Raw genomic sequence first — 26,479 nt, forward strand, 5'->3', positions numbered from 1 at the left:
CTAGAAAAGCCCACAGTCTTTCAGATTTTCTTTGATTATTATGTCAGTGACTGCATCAAATACAAACTTGACATTCTGGGTGTCCGTGGCACATGTCAAGTGAGAGTATATCTCTTTATCTTGTTTCCTTATGTTCAAATCTAGGAATTGTTTCTTGATATAATTTCCAGCATCTTCAAATGTATTTAGTCCTTGGGGAGAGAACAGTAAAAGAAAGAGGACACATTTCAGCTGGTACTTTCCCACAGCTGCTAAGAAACAAGAATTCTTTTTACTCTGTTTTTTTTTCTTTATTTTCTGTTTTGCCTTTTTTTTTTTCTAAAGGTGATTAACTTCATGCATTAGGTATGAATTTTTTTTTATCTAAACTGCCCACCGAAATTTAAATTTCAGTGCCTAACCAGAAGTCCTCATTTCTGAAGTGAAATGCTCCTGAGTAAGTCAGCGTAAAACAGTTAAGGACCTTAGAGAAAGAGCAGATAGTGAGAAAAGGAAAAAGGAAGGAGCATACATTCAAAGGGTAGATAGCAGAAAAAATTGGTGGGAAATACAGAGATAAAGAGACAAAGAAGAAAATAGGAAAAATTGAGATGCTTATATATTTGGCCACAATTCCTTTGCACAGCTTTTCTGCCTTTGGGTAGCACTCCTTTAGAACGACAGCAGGTGTGAACGCTGGTGCCACGGACTCGCTGTACGTCCGGAGCAGGATGGGCCTCCCGGAGCCAGGCTGGTGCCGAGAGCCTGTGCTGGCTCCCCTCCTGTCCGAGGCCCCAGGCAGTGCCAAGTGGCGGAGCTCCACTGACTCCAGCACATCGTGTCTGATTATCCCAGGAAAGCACTGAGCAATTTGGGGTTTCTGGGTTGATGTCTCCTCAGAAAGGGAGTGAAGGGGCTGGTTTGCAGGAAGTGCACAGAACTCGTCTTCGAATACTAATAATATTGTTTTAAGTATGCTTTATTCTGGACACTCCCAAATGGATTAGGTTAATACTAAAATACTGATTTTGGGTTCTCTCTGTCACTTTCTGAGATCTAGATTAGATATTAGGAAGAAATTTTTCACTTTGAGGGTGCTGAGACACTGGAACAGGCTGCCCAGAGAAGTTGTGGATGACCCATCCCTGGAGTTGTCCAAGTCCAGGCTGGATGGGGCTTTGAGCAACCTGGTCTAGTGGGAGGTGTCCCTGCTCACGGCAGGGGGGTTGGAACTTGATGATCTTTAAGGTCCTTCCAACTCTAGCCATTCTATGATTCTATGATAGCCTCATATATTCTCTTGCATCAACTGGGAACAGCTGCTGGGTTTTATTTCCAATTGACATGACTATGACATACCAAAAGAGGTGGACTTCCTTTATGGAATGGGGACGAAACACTTAGATTCAGTTTTGGTGTGTGTGCACTGACTTGTACTGAAATATTGTCTGGGTTCATCACACTGCACCTCAGCCATCTGAAGCTTCTGGTTCTCTCAGCTTCCTGTGCCACCAATGGAGAGAAATCAGCATCTTCAGAGGGAGGTGACCCCAGCCTAGGCTAAGCATCATGGGCAGGTGAGATGCGTTGGATTCTGGTCACGTCTGTCCCATGCCATTCTTTTGAGAGAAAGGCTAGATGCTTAGATAAGACGTTCAGTATTTAAATGGTTATATATAGGTGACTTAAGTCAAAGTTTCAGTCTTTAATGCATGGCCTACACTAATCAACTGAACATATTTTCTTCTGAAAAGACCAAACTTACCATTATACTCAGGAAAGCAGATATTCAGATTAACTTTTGCTATTTTCTCTTCAAAGAGGTCTTTTTTGTTTAGAAACAGCACGATGGAAGTGGCTGCAAAGCACTTGTGGTTGCAGATGCTGTTGAACAGCTGAAGGCTCTCATGCATTCTGTTCTGTTGAGATGCAAAAGGTAAACATGAGAGACTGACAAATCTCATCCCCATATGTCATTTTTACTGTAATGTTCTTTACTGGCAAGAACCAGTGCAACATAATAGCCTTTAAAGGGTTATCAGGGAACAGGAATAATTCTGATATGCCATCAGAGAGTACATTAAAACTTAGCAGGAAAAAGGGTTGTTTGTCTCTTCTGACTCACCACTTCTTTATCTTCCACCAGAACCATGTCATAGGCGCTGAGTGCAGCACAGAATATGATGCAAGTAACTCCCTCAAAGCAATGAATCCACTTTTTTCTCTCGGATCGCTGTCCACCCACATCAAACATCCTTTGCAGAAAAAATAACATACGTACAATGTAAACTACTAACTAATAAGGCCGCAGTTGTGCTGTTAACGTGCAGAGTGCAACTGGAGATGAATGACAATCAAATATTCAGCTTTTCCAAATGTTGGTCTGTTTCTATTCCAACAGGTCAAGGAGTACTGTGTATTATTCACAGCTTTGTAGTGGGCATAAAATTAAATGTAAAGGCTTAAATACTTGCATATAGGAAATACACTTGGTACTTTCAGGTGGCATTGAGCTCCATGGGGCTCTGCATAAGAGCTCAGCGCAGGCAAGAGTTTATTCAGGACAGAATTCATACATGAAACACTGACAAAAGGCCCTCAAATCCACAGTCATTTGTTACTTCATAGTTTTGCTTGTAGTAAAGTGACACATTGATCAGTAAGGCGTATGACTGGAAGCCAGTCACAGGTAGACTTGCTGGTTGAGTTTAATGGGCTGGGGTAGATCTATATTTAGTTATCTCTTTATCACCCTGGCGCGATCACTTCGCTATCTGTATAACCTGCAGCAGGCCTTTTTGGGGAGGGTCTCTGCCCTGTCAAACTCATTAGTTGCTGTGTAAGCAGCAGTTCATGGGGAGCAGGAATCCCTTCATCTGTACAGGGGAAAATGTAGGTCTGTCCTCCTCAATTTCTTTCGGTCTTTGCCAGAAATTAGTACCTTTGGGTAGGGTCATATGAACTTTTAGTGAACTCTTTATACGAGGTCCAAAGCCACCTGAGGATACCCAGCTGGGACCTACTTAGGGCCTGAGTCAGGGCCCAACTGAGAGCTGTTGTTCAATTACCATTGTTCTGCTTAGAACAATTTCTCTAGAATTTTTTGTTTACTTAGAACAATTCTTTCTTAGAAGAATTTCAGAATTCCCACTTATATTTTCAGTTCTTCAGTGATAAGGGATTGGGTTTTCTTTTCGCTATTTTTCTGGGGTAAAAAGTGCCAAACTTGAACATTTTTCAAGTGCATTAGAAAGGAGAAAAGAACATGTGAAAAATCAAATTTATCCCACCCTTACTTTTTCTGTTTGCTTGTGTGTATGATGGCTTTTCCTTGTGCAGCCTGTTGTTGAACTAAAAACTGTAAAACCTAATCCCCTGTTGCATTATTCCTTCCTTCAAGAAAATGCATTAGATATTACTGTCTGGATGTATCTCCTGCAGTATCTGAAAATTAAACACGACTCAGTTTTTATAGCAATGAAAATACTGGGGTTCAGTATGAAAAAATTATTTCAGTAATAAACAGAATGAGAACAATTTGTTACTGAAACAGCATTTTTTGCAGTATATTGATCCTGCTTTCTTTACCATGAGCAACGCAGCTGATGGAAACAAAGGTTATTGTTTATCATTTTTCATCCTGCTTAGAAGAAATGAAACCCTTCCCAGTGCTCATGATGAACTGTTTCTGCAGCTGAGGAGTAATTAGAGAAAATGATTTTTTTTCTAGTACATTTCTTCTCTTTGTCTGATCATTGGATGTCTATAAATGTGAATTATTAGGAAGTCAGGAAGCTCTTGTGGAGCAAGATGTTGATAACAGTAATGGCATTCTTCCAAGCGCATCTTCCCTGAGTTCTATATGCCTACCGAAGAGCAAGGTCAGTATGAATAAAGCATCTTGACTTTGGGCTGTGATTTGTGCCCCAAAGTCACCTGCCACTACGTGTCTTCCTTGATTTCTGGTACATAATTCTGAAACCAGGGTTAAGGGAGGAAAAAAAAGCTTCAAAACTTAGTCTGCAGTAAAATTTTGCAAGCATACATAAGTGTATAAATCTGTATTCATTTCCTGCAAGCTTTTAGCATATGGCCCTGTGAATATTCATGAGAAGTCAGTTAAAATAGGACAAGATCAAGGCCAGAGGGAATGCTTCTGGGCAGTTTTTGTTGTATTAACCTTACTTTGCTCAGCTCTTCTCATGTCATCCCAAAACTTAACATATGCAGATGGAAACCTGAAGTCCCTCTGTGAGTGGTAGAAAATGTATTTCTGAGATGATATTTTTTTTTTTTTTTACCAAGACAGTCAACAGTCAAAATTAGTCTTGAAAGCTCTATATTTTCCCAGCACTGCTCTTGGAAAACTTAGCTACAGATATGGGACTAGCTGTATATTAATTTGTCCTAATGGTACATATAGTGAGACCTGGAGACTAAACTAAAGCTTGCCTGATTGCAGTCAAACTCTGCCTAGCACATCAATGGAAACAACAGCAGGAGAGGATGCATGAAGATCAGACCTCCTTTAGAAAATATTTGAGTATGTTCTGAGCTCTGAAAATCAAAGTCAACATTAGTGAAACAAGTTGAAGAATGCAAGAAAGCTAAATTACACTAATTCAGCGAAGTAGCCACTAAGAAGATAGCAAATAACAGGAGATGTCTGTGCGCTGTAATTCAGTTCCCTGGAGCAGTACTGGGATTTAGGCTTTTACTGCAGAGATACAAAATGTTTTCTGCCTCATTCAGTTCAGAAGAGGGGCAAGTGTTTAGTGAATGAGGCATCTGTTCATGTTTTCTTTTTCTCCATGTATGGCTTGTGACCCCGAGCCTCACTGAAGTACATCAACCAAAACTCCCTCTGAATGTGGAAGTGTTCCTCTCTTTATAGATGTTTCTATGGTACTTATCAAACTAAGTGCGGAGTCATCAAGATGCCCCAGCTGTTTTGCATTGCTCTGGCAATGCAAAGTAGCAGTAACTGGCTGGTTAAGATGGATTTATAGCTGCTCTCCATCCCTATAGCAGCTCAATACCCTCAAACTATTTTGTAGTGATTTTACCTTGTGTTACCCCAGTGCCTAAAACTGCTAATGAATTTACACACTTAACACTACCCTGATGCATAGCAGAGAGGCTAAATGCAGTGGGGTTTGTGTTTGTGGTGGCATTTGGAGCCTTCCTCTTGTTTACAGACATGCAGGTGACTTAATTCTCAGTTGTGCTGCATTTCAGTTGGACCTAGTCCCTGATTCTGATATTCTCATGTCAAGGCTGGTAGCATTCATGTCAGAGGGTTTGCACTCTGATGATTTCTTTCTCCATCCTGATTTTATTTCTTGCATAAACTGTGATTGTAACTGAAGCTGCTCAGATTTTCAATGTACAAAGCTGTCTGAAAATATGTTAATCAGAGAAAAAGAACATGACGTCTGTGACATTGCACTGTAGCAAGTGGTAAATGGGCAAGCGCTGAATTTTCACAAGTGATCAGTGTATTAATAAGCAATAATAATTTACTTGTAGGGTATCCACTTCAGAATCTTATTTTGTATATGTAATCTCTGTTTTGACAAAGCATCTGTGTGGTAACATAGATGGTTTGGGGGATGTTTAATTGCCACGAGGAGAAGAAAAAGAAGCCCACTGAAAAATGTAAAAGTTATAATCCTTATATAAAAGTGCTTTATACATCTATCTCTACAGGCAGTTTCTTTTCTAGACTACATTCCTCAATATGCACCCCAGCCTTTAAATTAAGAATTAAATGGAATTCAGTCCATAGAGAAAAGCATTATAGAACACTGAAACGATCATAATTCATTCAAATACATTTTCATGTGGAATTAGATGTTTTTAATTGGTTCACCAAGCATAACAAAATCTTGAGTATCTCAAAGTGTCAAGTATTTTCAGTCAAATTTCTCAGAGAAATGGTTTTCAAGATCTTTTTCTGAACATTTTGCTTTTCATCTTAAATGAGCATGAAGGCACGCATGCTAATACTGAAATTTCCCATGGGACAGAAATGATTATTTTTTGCTAACTGTAATGCATTCCAGTGTTAAGAGCAGTTATTTCCATTCTCAAAAGAAGAGAGTGAAAGGTTGAGAGTGCATGCAAATTAATAGTCATCGAATGTTTTGCATGCTGTTAAGGACGTTTAGGTAGTCAAATTTTATAAATGTCACAAACAATTATTCAAATGGCAGGATACAAATAATGCTTTTTAGACACTTACATATGTAAAAATGTCCTTTTAGAACCTGATATTCTGAGATCTGTTAATAACAGCCCATTATATGCTTCAAGTTGAAGTACTGGTACTAAAATATCTTGCTTTTTTTGGCTGTTTCAAAATATTAAATAAGAGGGGATTCAAGGATATCACAATGGGATTACCGATATTATAATAGCTCGATACCTTTGACAGAAAATACTTAAGAAATGTAAAGCCACAGAAAACTGACAAACATGTCTTTCGTACCTGAAGTTCAAATCCTTGAAAGAAAACTGAGTCTCTATAATCCCAGTTGTTTTCACTCTGGAGTGCAGAACATCTTGCTCACTCGGCACATAGTTCGGCCTTGCCAACCTGTCCAAATCATTGAGATAACTAAAGGGGGGTAAAAAGAAAAGAAGTGGTGGTTGGTGAATTCAAAAGGTGAAATGAACATTACACAATCACTTCATATTGAGCCACTTTTAAATATTTTATATAAATTACACATTTAAATACAATACTATACAATCTAGATCCACAATCCAGAGCTTTTCTTCCCCCCGCCTTGTATATAGAAGTGTAATTTAGTTGTATATAATAAACATCTTTCTGAGAACTTCTGTTCAGTAAAATTCTTATTTTCCTCAGGGATGCTAAAAACCCACCTTGTCGCGAAATGGGTTTTGTCCATTTGCTTTCAGCAAGCGGAAATTGCCACCACAGGGGAAGAACCACAAACAACTCTCAGAAACAGATTGACTGGAAATTATCGCATCTTATCGGACCTGTTGTAACAGTATCTTCCTTCCTAAGTGAAAGGGAGGGCATAATATTTTGGAGGAATTCACATTTAGGGACTGTTTTCCCTACAGACTTATCAGTTTTCAAGAGGAAGGTACGTGATAATTTTAAAATAATATATTTTGTAATCTAACCCAGAAGTTTTAAAGAAGCTGAGGACCCCCTAGGTTAGTATTGTCACAACCCCCTGGAAAAGCGTGGATTATTTGGTTTTATGTCTGGCATACAGAAGAAAAATCCACCTGAAATGAGAAGCTGAACCAGATCTCGGAAGCCCATCCTTGTCCTCCCCCCAACCCTTCTCCTGTCTCTTCTGGGGCATGCAGCTTTCCCGAAATGACTGGACAGAGTCTGTGAATCCTTCTGGCTGGTCTGGGAGTCCGTGTAAAGAGATTATGATTTGACAAAAGAAGAGGTGATGTCTGGGGAGCTTCCTACCTTTTAATTACTAATATTCAAATAAAGAACAAAGCCAAAAGCAAGAAACTATATGCAATAGTTGGAGCATTTTCAAGCTTTTGGTGTCCCAGTCGGCACCTTTCCATTTGTAGCCTCTTGTCTCTGACAAACAAAACACAGTCTCTCTAATATTTATTAGGCTTCATGCCTTTTTTTCTTTTTCTTCTCTAACAGAAAGTCTGCCCAGAATGAAGTTCTGCTGCTCAGTTTAACCAGACAACTACCAAAACAAACCTCACAGCTCATCATCCTTGTCTGCAATATTTAATACATCTGTAAGTAAAAAAAAAAAAAATAAAAAAAATTTTAAAAACCTATAATCTTCCATATGGAGATCTGTAAGTAATGCTTGGAAATGGGATTTTCTTATTTTAAGTTGAATAGACTGAATCCACTCAGCAAGGAATGCTGAAGTCGATTTGATAATTCAATATTTGCCCATTATTTGAGTCTGGGAAACAATTTGTTTTTCAAAAAAAAAAGCAATATAGCTCTGGTTCTCTGAGTAGGGCCTGAGGCAAACTCATCTCAACTCACCTTTGTGGAAGGCAGAAACAAAAGACAATTTGCAATTTATAAAGTATGTAAACGCTAAAATAAATACTTGTATATGAAACTCATTATAAAGATCTAATAGTTCTTAGTCACAAATACTTCAATTCAATTCAATGCAGCCAAATGTAATTGCATTAAAAATTAGACTAAGTTAATTATCTAGTTAATGGAGCAAGAGAGGCATCTTCAGATTCTTCCTAGACCTGTAGGCAGCTCAAAGGGGACACTGCTGGCCGGCTCTCCACTGGCAGCAGAGGGAATGCAAACTTTCCTTGGCTCGGATTAGGTGACATGAAGCCTACCCTGAGAGGCAAATGACTGAGCAAGCAAGAAGCACCATGTACTACTGGTAGCTATAAAATGGCCTTTAAAGTCACTATTTATAATCTCGATTTTGTCCCTTCCTTAGCCATCACTCCGTCTTAAAAACAGGATTCATTCCAGCTGAGTATAAGGAAGAAATTCCCGTCAAATTTGACATACAGGGGATTTTCTATTATTCAGAAGATCTCCTTTTTTTCCCCCAGTTAAAACACACAGAGGAAGGGCAGTGATCAGACTTCATTAACATGAATTAATAATGAAAAGACTCAAAGTTAATCTCAGAAAGTCAGAGTTTACAGAGTAAATCAATACTCTATGTAGGAGCTGATTCGCAGGAGCTGAGAAACAGGGGTTTGGTTTTAAAAGAAATTGAAATGTAGCATTAGAAGGTTGATTGGTTTTGAACTGATCGTTAGAAGGCCAGCAGCAAGGGAAAAAATCAAGTTGATTTTAATGGTTCAGAGCCAAAGGCTAGATTTTCAGAAGCATCAGGTACTGAAAGATGAAGACAGAGGATTAGCAGGATTTTCAGAAGTGTTCAAGCAGATGAAAAACGTCACTGATATTTTTAATGTAACTCTAGCAATAAATGTTGGCTCCCTTGCAATCTGTACTAGCTTCCTTAAATACTGAAATGTATTGCAGGTTAAAACATGACACAGCCTGTAACACTGAGAGAGGATTACTTTAGACTATTCTATCTTCTTTTCAGGTAGCAAAACCTAATCTGCTGGGCAGAGTGGACACATTAGAATATTAGCTGGTAAATAGGTAATAATAAAAAAAGCAGAAAAAAACCCCATATTACCTGGTAAATAGGTAATTTTTTTTTTCTGCATTTTTTGTTGATTTTCTTTGTTTGGATTTTTTGTGTTTCAAGAAATGTTTTTCCTTTTAGTTATGATGGCTGACTTGTTACGGGCTTTTAGTCCTGGGAACAGCAGTGTCTAAAAGGATACGTTAGGAAACAAAAAGATTGCTCTGTAATATTCCTATAGAAGTACAAGGCTGCCAAATCAATACAGGCACTATTTTATTTGTTTAGGTACCTTGCAGAAAGGTCTTCGTTCTTGTTTTGAAGATATAAAGAGATGAAAAAAATTTAATATTTGAATGGTATATCCCTTCTACTATCCACAATTAGTGAGCTGTTACTGCCTTACTGCCTGCCTGGCTCCTGGCCCAGCCTCTGATCATGCCTTGCCCTGCCAAGAAGGGACATCCAACACCTTGTGAGTTCTCACCCTGCAGGTGCCCTCAACCTCTAGGAGGAGCTGCAGGAGCAAAGAAGCCTCCATCTGCAGATCCTGGAAGATGGGCCTCGGGTGGAACAACTGTCTGCCCCAGGTCTAGAGTCAGACTTTTGCTTTCTAGGAGAACTCCAACCCAGGTGACACCTCTCTCTTCAGTCTTGTGTGAGCTTGGGGAGATGACAGCGGAACAGGACCGCTGTAGCCTGCAAGAACAGCTGTAGAAGCAGCCAAACCAGGAGCTCCTGGAAAGTCTAAGCTTACTGACTGTATCTAAGCTAGGAGATGTGTCTAGCTGAATGGTTTCCTTCGTGGAGTAGGAGCTGAGCTACCCTAGTCCCCTGCCACCTCCCAGGCCACAGAAAGGAGCCGTCAGGTTGGAGAGTGGCTGCAGCATCACTAGCCAAGACCGGCTGCATGCTGAGATGGTAATGGCCCAGGGAACACCTGTCCCGGCAACCAGATTAGTTAAGAGGAACGTTTTTATAGTTTTCTCCAGACTTATGCTTAGCAGATTGAAATGTGTACATCCAAAGTACAACTAGGTAAAACCTAAGCTGTTTCAATTCACCTGCTCCTTCATTTTGTCAATCTTGGAATTACCTAGAGAGAGAATAGACTTTTTTTTCTTCTTTTTTTTTTTTTTTTTTTTACAGTGTAAGCAAACTCACAGAAACAAGTTGTTCCTTGTTTTCACTTGTTTCCTTCAGTTAAACATTTCTAATATGTTATAAATATTAGCAAAAAATCTCATTCTTTTTCAGGTTAACGAGCAATAATTTTTGTAGCACGAGGAAGAGCTCTTGTCACAAGCCTTCCTGGGCTGCCTGTAACGGTATTGGCCAGCTGTGCAGCAGCTGCAGCTGGTATCACTTACTAGGCTGCCGAGTCGTTGAGCTGGTACTCCGCTGCCCTTGCGAAGCAGGCCTGCGTCCCACCGTCGCTCCACAGTTGTCTGATGAGTTCGAGCAATTCAGAAGACATGTCACCATCCTCCAGAGTAGTTGCCATGGCACACAGCTTCCTTTCATCTTCCTAAAGAGAAATTCCAGTAAATATTTGTGGAAGTGCACTGTGCCCCTCCACCTCCTTGAAGATGTACTTGATTTACAGTGAGTTGGCAGGGGTAAAATTTCTCATTTGCAATGATTTTTCCAGGTAGCTGTGCTCACCTGTGCATGTGGACATCCTTTTACAAGCTCACTTTCCTTTAGTTAGTGCCAAGGTTAGACTAAAATCATGATATGCAGAGTTCTCCTCTTTTTATTGATTTGTTTTGTTCATACAAGGCCTCAGTTTCATCTTACCAAAGGTAAGGACCTTCACAAAAGGTCCAACTTAGGAGGACTTTTATTGTAAGAGAGAGTAGTGGGGTATCAAAAACTAAATAAAAAGAATATTTAAAGTTTAAACATACTATAACTACATCAAAGCAGAAATACATAGCTAAATATATTTTTGAATGTATTTGGAAGAAAACATACCTAGTTTCAGGCCACAATGAGAAATGTGGCAAAGTGAATATAACTAGTGAATGCATTTCCCATATGTTTTTTTATTTGGGGAAGAAGAAATCTGTATCTGAATAAAATCCCAAATACTTTAAATGTATTATTCTGTAATGTCTTCCTTGTGCAGTCAATCCACGAAGACTTCAAGTAATCTATTACACTAAAAATGTTTCTTTTCAGTGTTTAACAGCTTAGGAATGTACTGTAAATAAAGAGCATGATTAAAATAGGGTCATTTGATACACTGTCACAGCAGTGGGTAATTATAGAATATAACTCCTTCCTAGCCGTATAAGTAGACAACTGAAGTGACTTGCAGTCAATAGTTTCAAAAATATAAATGGATTCTGACAGACACTGTTTTGGCAGGGAGTATGTTTTATTCAAAAATAGAAAACATCTTCACAATAATGTGTAACATTTATCTTAGGAATGTACTATATGTTTCAATAGAAATTGAGGTTTATGGAAACTTTGTAAAAGTCAGAGACTGATCAAAAAAAGATAACCCACTGCAGGTTTTCTAAAATATTGGAGAAATCGAGTTAGTGTGAAGAAAAAGGAAAAAAAAAGAGGGGGAAATAACCACTAGGGAATTGCCTTCATTTGAAAGAGGAAGGAGGACAGCCATAGAATCGCCCTGCCATGTTAAATACCACCGGCTCCCTTCTACACTCCTGTCCTCTCGCTGGTGCCGGGATTAGCAGACCTGAGTCATGCTTTTCTTTGGTGCTCCTCACTGGTCTCCAGGGCCGCTCTCCAGGGCGCACACTTGTTCAGCCTCAAGATAAGAGTTGGAATGTTCTGTCCTTCAAGATACCACATATCATTTAATGATTATAGCTATCCTCCTACAGCGTTGGATTTGTTGGTTGAATTGCCTAGAAGAAGCCTTGAGCTCAGACCCTCCAGGTGTACGGTAAGTGTTCATTGATTATTGTGCAAAAGGTGGCAACTGTGGATTTTGATGCTTACGTAAAAAAGGAAGATAGTGGCAGATTGAAGTTATCATAACCCTGATTTATATAATGTGTTGTTTGGCATTTAGACAGATTTCAGATGATTTTCATATTAAAAATAGATTGCAATGACGCTTTAGGAAAAAAAAAAAACCTCTCTCACCTGAACAGATGCTGTTTGAAATGTCGTGCCCAGGCACTTTTGGGACCATTTAAAGGTATTTACAGGCAGTCCTGGAACATGGATGAACCCATTGCTTTTGGGCCCAAAACAAGCACAGTCTTTGGGCTAAATCTGGACCAGAACGCAGCAAGAACAAAGTCCAGCTAAAATCAAAGCTTCTATCAAAACAACTCAAGCTTATGAATAGCTTATGATTTTACAGAAAATGTGAGCTAAGTTTGTTTTTGGAAGAAAGAGCAATGTTTAGTGGTGATTCAAATAAATGTGACCAACATTTCTGTTTTCTTAAAAATTCACATCCAGGTTGTTCTTATGCGTTTCCAGGGGAAAAGGAGGCGAGGACTGCAACTATTTTATATGGATGTATTCAACTGTATTTCTAAAGGCCTGTTTTGCCAATGACAGTAAGATTGGGCTCACTGTGCTATAAATGATAAACTAACAAAAAGCTGTATTTCCTGCCTTTGGTTGTGCATAATACTAAAAAATGAACTGGACTATTTAACAAAAATTTTCAATTCCTAGTTCCTCAGGCTGTGAAATCCCTTGAAAACAATGTCTATGAAACTGGCATAGATGATAGATGATGAGTGAACATGTATAAACCTCTCAGAAAGCTTGGTAGGGCTGAGCAAAGAGGCTGAAGTACTGGGGCAGAGGCAGAACATATCTCAGTTAGAGATGGCAAGCAGAGTCTGGACCTGGCAGTGGATATCAGAGGCTGAGCCAGGACCTGTGGCTGGGTGCCGCAAGGTTCAGCTGTCTTAGGCCATATGGACTGTTAGATGGGTCCTTGTGGTGTCTATCACAATTGAGGAGACAGGGACAAGTTACAGTAGATTCACATGGGCCCATTTTCTGTGCCCTGCCTTTCGGCACCGTTACGTTTGTTTGAATGACTTGGATTCATGGACCCTTAAAAGAACACAGTAAGAAACTTTTAGTTTCTATTTTGTCAGATGACTGTATGGCCTTTAGTAACCATTGAAGGTTTTGTTTATCATTTTTTAGGTCAAAGTACCACATGTCACTGTAATGAAATGTAGACTTCTGGAACAAGAAAAGCTCTTTCAGATAAGCAGATGTAATAAACCTCTAGGGAACAGGCAGAATTTACCAAAACTGGAACCAGCTGATCCTTTGACGGTCCTTTGAGAAATTCTCAGCTAGGTCTCAATTACAGGCAGTAGACTAAATCATTGCACTGAGAAGAAAAGTTTTCCTTTACTTCTGCCCCTGAACATTCAGTGTGACTGCCAGAAGACAGCAGGTCTTCTTACTGTGGCTCTTCCTCTATGCGCTTGTGCCTAGGATTGCTGACCGTGTCGGGGAGGTCAGACTCCACTTCTCAGCGTGAATGTGCCAGTGCTGCTTCTCTACAGCAGGGAGGTCTCTGCTCCAGCGCCAAACTGAAATATTCCCAACATTTCTAGATGACCCTTCCTTACATGGCTGAGCCCCAAGGTTTGTTCGTAAAAGGGAAATATTTATTACATTTCCCAATAGCAATAAATAAGTCACTAAGCAGCTAAGAAAAGAATCTTTTTTTGTTTGTTTCTTTCTTTCTTATGTCTTTGCAAGTTGAACATTTCCTTTGTAATAAACAAAATGGCAGTTTATGCAAGGGTTAGACCGCAGGCACTAGTCTTGAGAAAATAAAGTTAAGTAAGGACATCTTGTCACATATAACTCAAGCAGTACTTAGTTTCCACTGTCATAAAGGAAATATCGAACCCTCTTTCTTCTAATAGTCTCTACTATTATATTACAACAAGTTGTATTCTAATGCCTATTTCAAGAGAAAGTGTGTCATACTCACAATTCTAGCTGGATTTTCGTAACTGATTCCTAACTTGGTCATTGCTTTCACAATAGACAGGATAGACTGCACCGTGTTACTGTAAATGACAGGTCTGAACTCCATGCGTTCCTGATAGGTGAAACCGTCTTTATGGATGATCCTGGTGCAAAAACAGAAATCAAATGTCTACAGCATGCATTAAAAAAGAAAAAAAAAAAAAGAAACTAATGAAAAGTTGGATCAGGTGCTTTTGTAATCAGCATGAGAAAGAACTGAATGCATCTGACCCTTGGAAAAGCATTTGTCAACGGTTGATCTGCCTTTTCTGCTGGAACAGATAAGCAGCAGTTTCTGCAATGATGTGAGGTTACATTTATGAGGGAGGGTAGGTTTGGACTTCTCGGTCTGAGTGAATAGGTGTGTTTTTGCCTTGTGGGTCAATATAAGATAATGTATGAATGTGAAACAAGACCCAAGCCCATTCCTGTGGATGCAGGGCAAGATGCATAGCTGGACTTATATCCTAAATCTTTTATTATTGGAATCTACAATGTTAGTCATAGGATGTCACATCACTTGTTAAATTATTTTCATTTTAAACCAGAATCTTACCTAGAGTAGAAAAATTATTGCCAAAAATATTTCTACACTGTGAGGTACTTTCTCAAGAAAAAAAAAAAAATCTTTAATACTTCTTTGTACATCAGTTACAATTTCTAGATATTGAAATGTGTTACTTTTATTATCTAAAAGCTTTGGGAACATGCATATTACTCCAAAGGATTTGGCCTGTATTCTGGAGAATGCAGGCCAAAGAACTTTAGCAGTCAAATTCAATTAATCTAATTCTGACAGAGGGACTATAATTTCATAATCCTCCTTGACTGGAGGATGGCATGGGGTTAAAGTTCTCCAAGATCAGTGTGCAGATTTTGTCATGACTCAGAGACAACTTTTTCCATGAGTTTTGAAAAAGGATGAAAACTTCACCCATTTTGTTGTAGTGTACCCTCGATGAACTGACACCAAACTGCTTTGGCAGCTGCTGGAACCAAGGCTTTGTTCTTCCTCACCTCAGTTGTTCAGAGATGAAGGCCAGGTTATTAAATAAATAGTTTCTGGAGTTCGGGGTTTGTTTTTCCCTGTCTCCTGACAGAGATACAGTCTGCAAAGAGCTATACAAGCAGAAGGGGGTGATGTGAAAGGATCTGACAGGTCAGCCCAGAATGAGTAGAGGTGTGTGTCTTGGAGAGACCTTGCATTCAAGGGGAGAAGTCAGCCCTGTCGGAAAATAATTCACTCTCACACACAGAGAAAACCTAGATCATAGTTGAACGTGCATGAGTCTTAACATCTCTTCTGACACCTATAGATGTCAGAAAATTCAAAAGTTGCCTTCTTGTGTCTGTAGGAATAGCATCTGTAGGAAAAAAAGGATCTCTAAATGTTTCCCCAGTCACTTCTAGACCAGAAAAATCTATAAACTCTGTTTTGAAGATTTGGTTTTTTGCATGCTGTTTTAAGCATGAGCTCAAATGAGTGCAAGATTCAAAGGAATCATCTTGAACTTGGGAGAAAGGTAAAGGGAGCTGTGTTACGCGCTCTGGTATACTGGTGAACCTGGTTTTGCCATCCTCTGAGATATCCATGTATCCTTGTGTCAGTGATTTGAATGAAATAATAGGAATTGTTCAGATGGGAGGCTTACTCACTTGGAGGAGTCTAATGTAGCTCTCTGATAGTGTTCTGGATAGCCTTGATGCTTGGGCACTGTGGGACATTAAGCAATGTGCCATATGTGAGGCACCACAGAGCCCAGAGCTCCCCACTGGTGGAGGTGGCCTCCCTTAATGCCTCAGATCACCTTGAACAAGAAATAATTTCATCTGCCATCAATGTTGAACCTGGCACTGGTACTTAAGCGTATTCTTCTCACTCTTGCCCTCACTAGCTGTGAAAACAACAGCTTTTCTATAAATAATGGAATGAAATATATAGAAATGCAAACGCATGAAGTACATGAACTTGGTTTAACTACTTTGTATGTCTCACAGTGGTGACCGTAACAGGATCTCTGGAGAAGATGGGCGTTTTGCTTGTGGCTGCAAAAATCTGCTATGAGAGAGAAGGAAAGGCCCTAACACAGTCCGCAAATGGCTATTTTATATTTTCATGCTTTTCCTTTGAAGAACAAAGGAAGGAAGAAAATACAAGATTCTGAAATAAAAGTAGATTCTGTAATTACAAAAAAAAAAAACCCCACTTGTTTTTTTCTTGAGGCTTTTCATGCTTGGTTTTTTTTTTGTTTTGTTTCATTGTTGGTTTTTTTTTATTAGGATAATATATTTATGTTGTCTGGCAGAAAGTATGTTAGCCAGCCAGTTAAATCAGTAGTGAATTTTGCTGCTTTTATTAAAGACCTGTCATTCTTAAGGAAGGATTATATAACAGGCTGACATCTTGTATGGCCAGAAGGAGCATTTTAGCAAATGGAAAATTTTCTTCTCTGATCCTCCTTGAAAAAATAAACAACCTTTGAAAACTAAATGCAGGATGCTGAAGGCATGAGATGTTAGGCTACGAGTCATAATATCTAAATTATGTTTCTATTGGAGGAAAAACGTTAGTCTCTTCTTTTTTTTTTTTCACTCAAGGAAGGCTTCTCACCAGAGGTGGCATTGATTCAATCTCAACAGGCAAAATAAATTACCAAATATTTTGTTTCCTGCTTTTTATTTGCTGAATTATTTATAGTAGGTTTGTACTGATAACTTAGAGCACAGCACAGAAATACTCAACTTGGTTTTAAAAAGGTTAGATCACACATTGGGAATGATCCAGTCAGAAGCACAGAGCTCCAGAGAAGCTTTTATTTTTTCCCTTTTTAGTTATCCCCCATAACCATCCTAGCCTTTTTAGGGCCTTGCAGCATATCTATATTTTGAGCATCAGAAGATATTGTGCAAAGCTCAGTGGAAGCATTTAACTTTGAAATCTTCAGTCTGTAAAGAATGAGGTTTATGAATCAGAAAATGATATTAATAGGAGTAAAATTACCCTGATTTTGGTGGGAAATTGTATTTTCTGCAGAATTTTTTCTTTTGTAAGCAGCTATCAGTCTTCTCCAGAAAATGTTATGCTTCACTAAAAAAAATTAATAACAAAGTTTTTTTTTACTGAAAAAAATCCCTTTTTTAAAGAAAAACTCCCTGGTTGTGACAGAAAGTCGACATTTTATATGAAAAAATGATAATTTTAATGAAAAGTTTGTCTTGTCTTGTAAAAGAGCTCATATTTGTGATCAGGTTGACAGCTCATAAATGCAAAGGGCTTGACAGATAACTCTCAGCTTTACAGTTTTTTGTCTCCTCCTCGAAGCTGCTAAGGGTTATCAGCCTTCTTAAAGTGCTTAATTCAGAGGAACATCTTCAATCTGCTCCTACTTGAGGAAGCTTTAAGCACAATACATTTCAGTGGTTTTCTGAATAGGGACGGTCTCCTGATTGGACCTCAAAACAGAAATACAATTACCCACCATTTAACTGGAACAAAAAAATTAGCAAAGTATCTGATGGATGGTTCTGAGTCTGTCTTACTGCAAAATGAGCTGCTTAAATAGTAGAAAATTGCTCTTATGACATAACATTTTTTACTTAACTCTTTAAATTCATTGGTGAAGATATGAAGTAGTTAGAACTTAAATTCGGAATGGTATTACTGATTTTGTAATACAGTCTGCTTGATTTTTACACAGGAAGAGATTGGTGCATATAAAGTGGGGTGATGCCTAATGCCTAATTACCCAGTTGCAATGCAAGTGTAATTTTTTTTTGGTATTTATCTAGGAACCAGACCTGGACACTGTATATGAAAATAAGGCTGGATACAACAGGAAGATTACACAGGTTACACAATAGAGGAGGATTATGTAAGTATGATCTCTTGAACTCAGGTGGATTATCCATTTAAACAAGATAAGTGATTAGTATTTTGGCTACCCTTAAAAGAATAACATGAATTAATTTAGTTTTTGCCTGTTTTACTATATGTGAAAATATTGTGACAGTAAATTGTAAATGGGAGCACACGTGCACGTACACACACACACACAAATAAATTTGACCTTTCTCTGAAGCCAGGGGAAATACAGCTACTGACTTCAGTCTGTGTGGCACCATGTGCACTTTGAACAAACATCTGCAAGTATTCTTGCAGTAGATTTATGGTGTGGTCACAAGATCTTCCTAACCAGATAATCAGTCTGAATTTGAACAGGGATTTCTGCCTTTGAGCTTCTACAGCCTTTTTCTTTCCAGATTGGTTATTGTCTGAAAACTTCTGGGGGTGATACCTCCCTTGCTAAAAGCAGTTCTCATGGCTGTCCCTGCCCATGCTAGATGGTGGGCAGCAGCTGATCACTGTGTAGGCTCGTGGCTAAATAGGCTCTACCTGGCCCCTGGGAGACGTGAGAACTGATCTCTGGCAGGAGCTGGAATAAGACTGTGGAGACCAAGAATAATCTACAGAAATCAGTTTGGAGGAAAAAAAAAAAACAAAACAAAAAGACTGCACTATTATACAATGTGAACCCTTCGATAATTTCTCTTCACATCATATGTAATTAAACTGTGGAACTTCTTGCTGTAGAATATTGTGGATGTTATTAGTTTACATTGGTTCAAAAAAGACTTAGGAGAAATGTAGGCATGAATTAACTGAGGGTACTAAACACAGTGATGCCATCTCTAATTCAGGATGGTGCCTGAGTCATCAGGGTGTCCAGCACAAGTATTACTGTGTGTTTGCTTGTCTGGTCTGATGATCTTCTGCCAGCATCCTTCATTAGCTTTTGCAGGAGGCAGGATGCTAGGCTAGGTGGATCTGCCATGGCTGATTGTCTCATACATTCATGGTCTCACTACAGTACTGTAACTCCTACCAAAGCCAATGAAGAAACTTCCTTGGTCTTCGGTAAGGAGTTGGACCAGTGCATGATTTGATCAGACAGATTTGATTACCAATCCAGGTGTGTGTCTTAGTCACTTTGTGTTTTTCTTTATGTGGTTGAATGAGAACTTGATTTGAATGATGTTCTCTGCATTTTATTCAAATAAGCATAAATATTGCAATAAGACATTAGCTAGATAGCTTATACTACAAATACCAAATTCAACAACTGATATGAATATTCATATACTTACTTCATTTGCTTTACAATAGTGCTCTTTCCTGACTCTCCAGCACCTGCAGAAGGGGAATGTTGAGAAGATTTCATTGATAGACGAACAAGTAACAAGTATTAAAAATAATTCTCTGGAACATAGAATTTTGTATCTGAAGACATATGGATGTTTTAGATCCCCATTGTTATAACTATAACCTTCTGTAGTGTCCACTCAGACTTAAAAAAGAAAGAAATCTTGGGAAAAGTATTAATTCTGAAAAGGAAAGGGACATTTTAAAAGAAAGGAACCTTCAGTCAATTAAGACTTTAATTAGCAAGGAAATAAAATATGGCTCATATTTTGATTTCATCCCTTGCAGACAGGCAGAAAGACATGAGCAAACTACAGCTCCTGACAGTGTCCCATTCATTCCATGATTTGTTGCTGCTCCTTTAATGTGCATCATGACCTTTTGTAAACCAAGCCAGCCAGTTCCATGATCCGTAGCCAGCCTCTGAGCAACTGGAAAATCAGAGCATGGAGACCTGCATGTGGTCTAGCTCGTGATGCAGAGGCAGCACATGAGCAAATGTCTTGACACCGGTCTTTTGTCAGTTCCTCTGCCCTGTGGTCTTCTGTGATGAAGTAGTGTTGCTGGAAGGGGGAAACCTGCAGAGCAATTGAACAGATCCAGTTTGGGAAGGATTCTGCAAGAAATCCCCATAGCTGCTGGGGAGGTTCAGGCACTTGCTTGCACAGCCAGTTGCAGAAGTAGGGCATAGGTTTGGTCAGATTATGTACAATTAATTTACCCTTCTTATCTCAAGGAAAGTGAGTAATCACAATGCAAACCTTCTCCATTGGAAATCAGTGCCAGTGACTATCATCTTAACTTCTGTCAGTGAGAGTGGTGAGGCTTGGCAAGAGCCAGATTTTGAAAGCACCTGAAGAGAGGATTTAATTTTGGCTGTGAATTCATGGGATGGGATTCATCACTGCTTTTCTCTTTGCAGATTATCATTTACCTCACTGGACGCTGTCAAATACTTTTGACAAAAAAGGAAATCTGGGACATAGCTATTTTAACTGAGGGCTTCTCAGTGAATGGAACAAACTGATTACAGACTTTCCAAACAGATTTTGTAAAGCTAATAACATTTAAATGACAGGGATTAATTTACTCAAATGAATCACAACAGACAGTAAACCATACGCAAAGCATTTTCTAAAGCCCATGATGTGAACAGCAGAAAGTGCGAGAGAAAAATGAGCCTATGCAAAATGGGCTGATGCTGCCATCTGCCACAGTTTGGAAAAAATGCAAATTTTCCCATATATCCTCTATTATCCCTTCAGTGCCTTTCTGAAGAACTTGGTAAAGCCCTGTAGGTAAGGTGGCAGTTTCTACACTTTTTGTAGGGAAGAGAGCAGGATGTGCTGAGAACTCGTACATTCACCTCATGGAAAAGAGCCAGGAAACATAATATAGAAATGAACCTCTCTTCCAGATCTTAAAGGCAAAGTTAAAATAGAGTGGGAGGCATAATTTATATCTTTTGGGTGCATTTTTCTACCTCTGCTCATCTTTAATTTATGATACAGTAATGCCTTTATCTAAGCAACAGATGACTCTCAGACTTTGGCTTCACTCCAGAGTATCGTGTTAGACGTAGCAGCATTTGCACCCCAGGAAATGGGTCAGAAACAATTTACTTTGCACCTGCTTCCTTTCTTCCTCTCCCCTCCTGTGCAGCCTGCTCCTCCAGCCGGGGCCCCGGGACAGAAGGACAGGGACAGGGCTGCCGTCCCACCCACCCCAGTGGCCTTCCGCTGGCAGCATCAGCAGCAAGAGTGCATCGTGACAGCCCTGACGTGACATGGGGAGCTGATGGCAGCTTCCCTTTAGGAGGCAGTGAAAAGGTCAATTATAATTGAGCCCAGATTTTCTGAATAAAAGACAAGCACTTAGGCCAAACTTAGTCACGGAATCACGGAATCACGGAATTGTCAGTGTTGGAAGGGACCATGGAGATCATCTAGTCCAACTCCCCTGCTAAAGCAGGATTGCCTAGAGCACATTACTCAGGACTGCATCAAGGCAGGTCTTGAAAATCTCCTATCCTGAAGCTTGGAAATTTTAACTGGCTTTTGAAAATCTCCCTATCACTGTGAAGATTTATAGCTCAGTCTAATAGGAACCAGGGATAATATGCCATAGCCTGTATTTTGTATTTCACATACAAGATCTTGCTTTTCCAAATTTACCTTTGATTTCTCTGCATATATTTGGGTGCCAAGTTTCCTTGAGGTGGATAAAAGCACAGAAAAGAGAGGAACAGAAATCTCAGCCAATGCCTGAAACTCTGGCCCCGCTCCTGGGAGCTGAAAGGTGTCCCCACTGTCAGTAAGGTTGACAGAAATTTGCTCCCACACTCCTTCCCAGAGACCATGTTCACCATGCCACATCCACCTTCAGCATGGTCTGTACACGCAGCACTCTGGCAGGCTGTAACCTGCCTCTCTTTTTGTTTTGAATATTTTGAATGGTACCCCAAGTCCCGTTATGTTTCTGGGCACACTGGGGCTGCAGAGGAGACTCAAGAAGAAGTGCCATGCGGCACCGAGCTGCAAAGCAGCCATCCCCCTGCAGCCTGACATGAGCCACCCCACTGCTCTGAGGCTACCTGACCCTGCAGGCCAACAACGTATATAGACAGAGCAGAAATAGAGAAAAAAATGGTGGGGCCTTGAAATCTGGTGAGAATCTCTCAAATTCAAAGGAGAACAGAACCCAAGACCTCGGTTATAACTTGACATTACTGCTTTTCTAAGCAGAATTTGTTTGAATAGTTGTGGAAACTGGGGAAAGTACAAGCCCCTTTCAAGATTAGTATCTGCTGAGCTGCTGAAGAAGGTTCTTTTTGTATATTAAGATGCTTTTGTGTCTCAGATCAAGAGCTATTTTCTCATTACAGTTATTATTTATGTGAAAGTAAAGGTTTGGTTTAGGAAAGTTTCCAGAACTAAAGGTAAGAAAATAAAAAAAACCACTACTGCCTGAATATTTTGTTTGAAACCTGTCACAAAAGCCACTGACATGACATATAAGCAAAAATCAGGAATAGAAATTCTTCAAATTAAAATCAGAAAAGGTTTTACACCTCTGCCTGAGCTTTGTGTGTGCTCTTCAGAGCTCTGCAAACTGTGAACTAGACTGGGAATTATATCTTCCTGGTCTTCTTAGCAAACTAGACAAACTTTCTCCATGGAAGAAAGAAACTAGAGAAAAGATCTAAGATCTAGTCTTCTTGAGGGAATAAGGTCCTTAAATGCTGCCCTACCCCCCAGAAAAAAAAACCCAAAACAGTGTATTCCAGTCAGTAGGTTTATTGGGCCATCTTTGTTCTCAAAGTCTTTCCTTCCAGTGCAGGTGTTAATAGCAGGAACTTAAACCTGACTTCATTACTATAGTAACTGATTAATTTAACTGGTTTTAGATGTCTGTACTGTAAACTTCTACATCCAGACTACTTATCAGAGGCCTCTTATAGCCAGGGGAGAAAAATATTTGCTAAAACTAAAATAAAGAAAAAAACAGCCTCTATTTTTGTCACCCTGAAGCAGATGTTTAAATTAAAATGGGTGAGTCATGCCCAAAAAGCGAGTATTTCTCAGTAAAGCAAGCTGAGGATGACCTGCTCAAATGAGGGTGAGTTTTGTCTTGCCAGTGAAAGCTGTAGACAATAATGCCATGGAGTAATACTTTGAAAATAAATAAGTTCATAGTTTTAATATTTATTTAAACGGAACCTAAGTTCTTATTTCTGTGAAACATCACTGTAAGCATCAGCTGTTTTGGCCACGTTTCAAATGTGCGCTGTACTTTGCACACAAATAAATTGCAATCTGGCCTCCTAAAAAGTATATAAACTGCATGTGATGTCGTAGGCAAGATATGGCCCTAATTAATACAAAGGAAATAAAACTTTCACCTTGGAGTTTGCTCCAGACTCATAAAACAATCTGATTTTTGGGAAGTATACAGAGGCTAGATTTGCAGACAAGCTGGGGAGGTGCGGGTGGCCTTGACAACATAGGAACGCCAACACAGAGGACTTAACCCTTCTGGTTCCTGGACAACTTGTGAGGAACGTCAGAAAGTGGCATCATTTTTCCCCTCCCCCAGTTTATGTGTGCAGTTTTTATGTACATGTCATATAAACTGTAAATTATCACCTCAACACAGATAATGTGTTGGCCCGGATCATGGAACTTAACATAAACAAATGTGGTGTCTTTGGTTTCTGGATGCAATTTCTTTTTTGCAAAGGGACCTATTGGAGGTGGCAGAAAGACCAGTATAGGTATTATATAATCCTCTCAGGAAATGGTCAGAATATGGGGTTTTTTTCACATTTTAAGGGTAAGAGCATAATGATCACACTGAAAAAAATATGATATATATAGCAATACTTTTTTTTCTGAGTATTTTCTACCAATTTGCCTACAGCAAAAGAAGCAATGATGACATCTGGTCTGTAATACAGAGGGAACATACGAATGAACGGAAACCCAGGACTAGGGTAGGACTAGGCTGGTTTGCTTGAATGGGGCTGCCCTTGATTTGTGAAGTATAAATTTTGAATCATTTCTGAGATCACCTCAGAGGTATGGAAAGATAACAGGCCCAGATCTGAACACAGTAGATTTAATCCTCTCTTACCTGGCCATTTCATGGTTTGACGGTGGAAGGGGCTATATGGTACCCCTTATACATGTTGCTTCAGCAACTGTGATTCCAGGTGTTCAAGAGACACTTTCACTCTAGCTGTGCAATAGGCTTAAAACAGACTCATGTTTAATTCACCTCTTGCTTTTTTAAAAACAAGAAAATTCAAACTGTTATGTCTAGAATTTTTTTTTCCCCAACATGCTTTTTTACCAAGTTCTTGGGTCCTTGTGATTGTCATAACAGTTCCCAGGAAAAAAAAATCTTCCAAAACAGTGCCCACTGACAAATTTGAATCTTTATCATGTGTGACATGAATAAAGGAAGATATTAGAGAAATATATACTATAAAGAAGACTTCAACAGAAGTATTTCAGATCCTGATGATCCTCTTGTCTCATGAAAAGAGTGTACAAGTCTTTTTCACATAGCTTGTGATTAATCTCAAAGTATTTTACTAAGGTTATCTTGAGAATGTGATATTAATAGTGCCAGAAAAAGACTGATAATATGCATTGGGAAACACTAAATACTGAAGTTCTTAATACTAAATACATGCATGTGTTCTGGGAGAGGTAATTTAGTTTGTGTCCTGGTGTAAGACAGCCTCCAGTACTACGGCCAAGACATGAAGGCTTGAAGATCAAAATACATCATGAAAATGCTTATCTTATAAATTCCTCTTTATCCTATAAATTCTGCTTAAAGAATTTCTTACATCTCCCTCATGGATCAGTGTTGGATAAGGCCAGACACAGGATGCTGAAGTAGATGGACCATGGCTCTAACTCGATATGCCAATTCCTTTTTGTAAGAGTATATAGAAAGTATTGAAAATTTATGAAAGTTCAAATGAAAATATTATTCTGGTTTTTGACCAACACAAGCTTGTCTCAGTAGGGGCAATATTTTGTATTAATGTTGCACAGAAAATCTTCATGTTCTCCACTGGGCTGAAAAGCTTTGTAAACTGCAATCTGAATACTGATGGTATGTAAAGTGCATCAAACTGCTGCTTTCCTATTACTGTTTCAGAAACCTGCATGCTTGTGGTTTTCTCTTATTTTGTTATTAATAATAATAGTTAGATTCTCTGCAGGTATAAATAGACTTTTTGCATAAGATACAACAGAGTTAAGCTGATGTACTTTATCGAAGGGATCTAGCTAAGTCTGAATAAATGTCGGTTTAAAAGCATTTGTAAACATTGCAGTAACAATGAAGAGAAAACAGCAACATTTCAATGATCAAAGGCTGTTTTCCTACTCATTTGGTGAAACCAGTGTAAACTCTCATAGCAGGCCTCATACTGTTAGAAGAAAAATATTGAGACAGTGGCAGTGTTATTGTGCCCTTGGATATTTCTTGTAGGCTATGCAGTACCATGGAAAAAAAGAGAAAAGAATAAAGCTGTATCAAGAAAAAAACCATTTTCTTTTGCCATTACACCTGCTGCTGTTAATAAATTGATGATAGTGTGGATTAGAAGTAGTAGTCTGTGAGAAAATTCATCTGTATTCCTCTCATTTCATTACCTTCCATTCCACTCTCCACAATACAATTTTTATACATCGAAAAAAGGCCATATAAGTCACTTTCTGTGTCTGTAAAAAATGAAGTGCAACAGTTTGGAAAATAAACATTATCAATACCTTGTGACACCCGTGGATTTTCAATGTAACCAGTTACCTCACTTAATCCTGCTGCAAATGAATGCTTATAGATCCAGGGGGAAAAAAAAAGATGTCTGTGCTACATGCTGTGTAAGTAAGCATCATAACATTTATTCTAACAGCAGGTTCTTATTTTCTCAAATCTTTTCAAAGTCAAGGATTTATAATATTTAAAATTGAATACATGCAGTGACATGGCCATTTCCAGCCTGTTCCTTGTGACTTAATTGGTTGCTTCATGAGCGTTCACAACTAGAAAACATTTTGTGCCTATATTAGAAGATTGTCTTCTTCAAATAAAATAGTGAGAGGTGGGAAATTCATTGTACCGAGGTGTAATTCCAGAGCAAAATAACCCCTCAATGGAAAAACATTATGAGCAATTTTTATTCTATTTACCCAGCAGTAGTAGTTTGACTGTCCTGGCTTCCCTCTCTGCATCTGCCCGGAGTTTCTTTTCCAGTTCTCTGGATCTCCTGGCCGATTCCTTGCTCTCAGAACTGGCTCCACTGCCCATCTTGAGGTGTTAAAAATCCTCTGTTTGTCCAGCTGATTTGCTTCTTATCAGAGGAGTTGCTTTAATTCAGAAGAAGGACAACAGCCTGTTCGCCAAGAAAATTTAGAAATCCCATTCAGCCTCTGTGTTCGGCCTTCAAAACAAACACTCCCTTTTCACCTGTCACATGATCTGGAGATGCTACAGTAAAGGATTTATATAGGGATGTAAAAACGTACTATTATGATGTCATAGAATTAAAATAATCCACTCAAGAGCAAAACCAAGCTCCCAATAGATCTCTGTCCTTCTTCAGACAGGTTCCAGCTTCACATGCTTGAAAAAAATGTGCAGAATATGTTGAAAC

General features: G+C 39.0%; 1 protein-coding gene across 1 annotated transcript; it reads right to left on the reverse strand.

The window, feature by feature from the left end:
* On the reverse strand, window positions 1–26,133 carry GNAT3 (G protein subunit alpha transducin 3). Its single transcript, XM_074144661.1, has 8 exons — window positions 26,016–26,133; window positions 19,251–19,293; window positions 14,068–14,209; window positions 10,472–10,629; window positions 6,470–6,598; window positions 2,105–2,234; window positions 1,745–1,898; window positions 1–191 (listed from the first exon to the last, which is right to left on the reverse strand). The coding sequence occupies exons 1-8, from the start codon at window positions 26,131–26,133 to the stop codon at window positions 1–3; spliced, it is 1,065 nt and encodes a 354-aa protein (XP_074000762.1).
* Window positions 26,134–26,479: the final 346 nt, after the last annotated feature.

This window comes from Numenius arquata, chromosome 2 (assembly GCF_964106895.1).
Source record: "Numenius arquata chromosome 2, bNumArq3.hap1.1, whole genome shotgun sequence".
NCBI classification, from domain to species: Eukaryota; Metazoa; Chordata; class Aves; order Charadriiformes; family Scolopacidae; genus Numenius; species Numenius arquata.

What these genes read in the sequence shown, in the direction of transcription:
- GNAT3 (XM_074144661.1), bottom strand. Translation starts at nt 26,133, where the DNA reads ATGGGCAGTGGAGCCAGTTCTGAGAGCAAGGAATCGGCCAGGAGATCC. An exon ending in ACTATTGTAAAGCAAATGAA is followed by an intron (nt 14,210 to 19,250) that starts GTAAGTATATGA and finishes TTTTTGCACCAG; the next exon opens with GATCATCCATAAAGACGGTT. An exon ending in CTGCTTTCCTGAGTATAATG is followed by an intron (nt 192 to 1,744) that starts GTAAGTTTGGTC and finishes TCTCTCCCCAAG; the next exon opens with GACTAAATACATTTGAAGAT.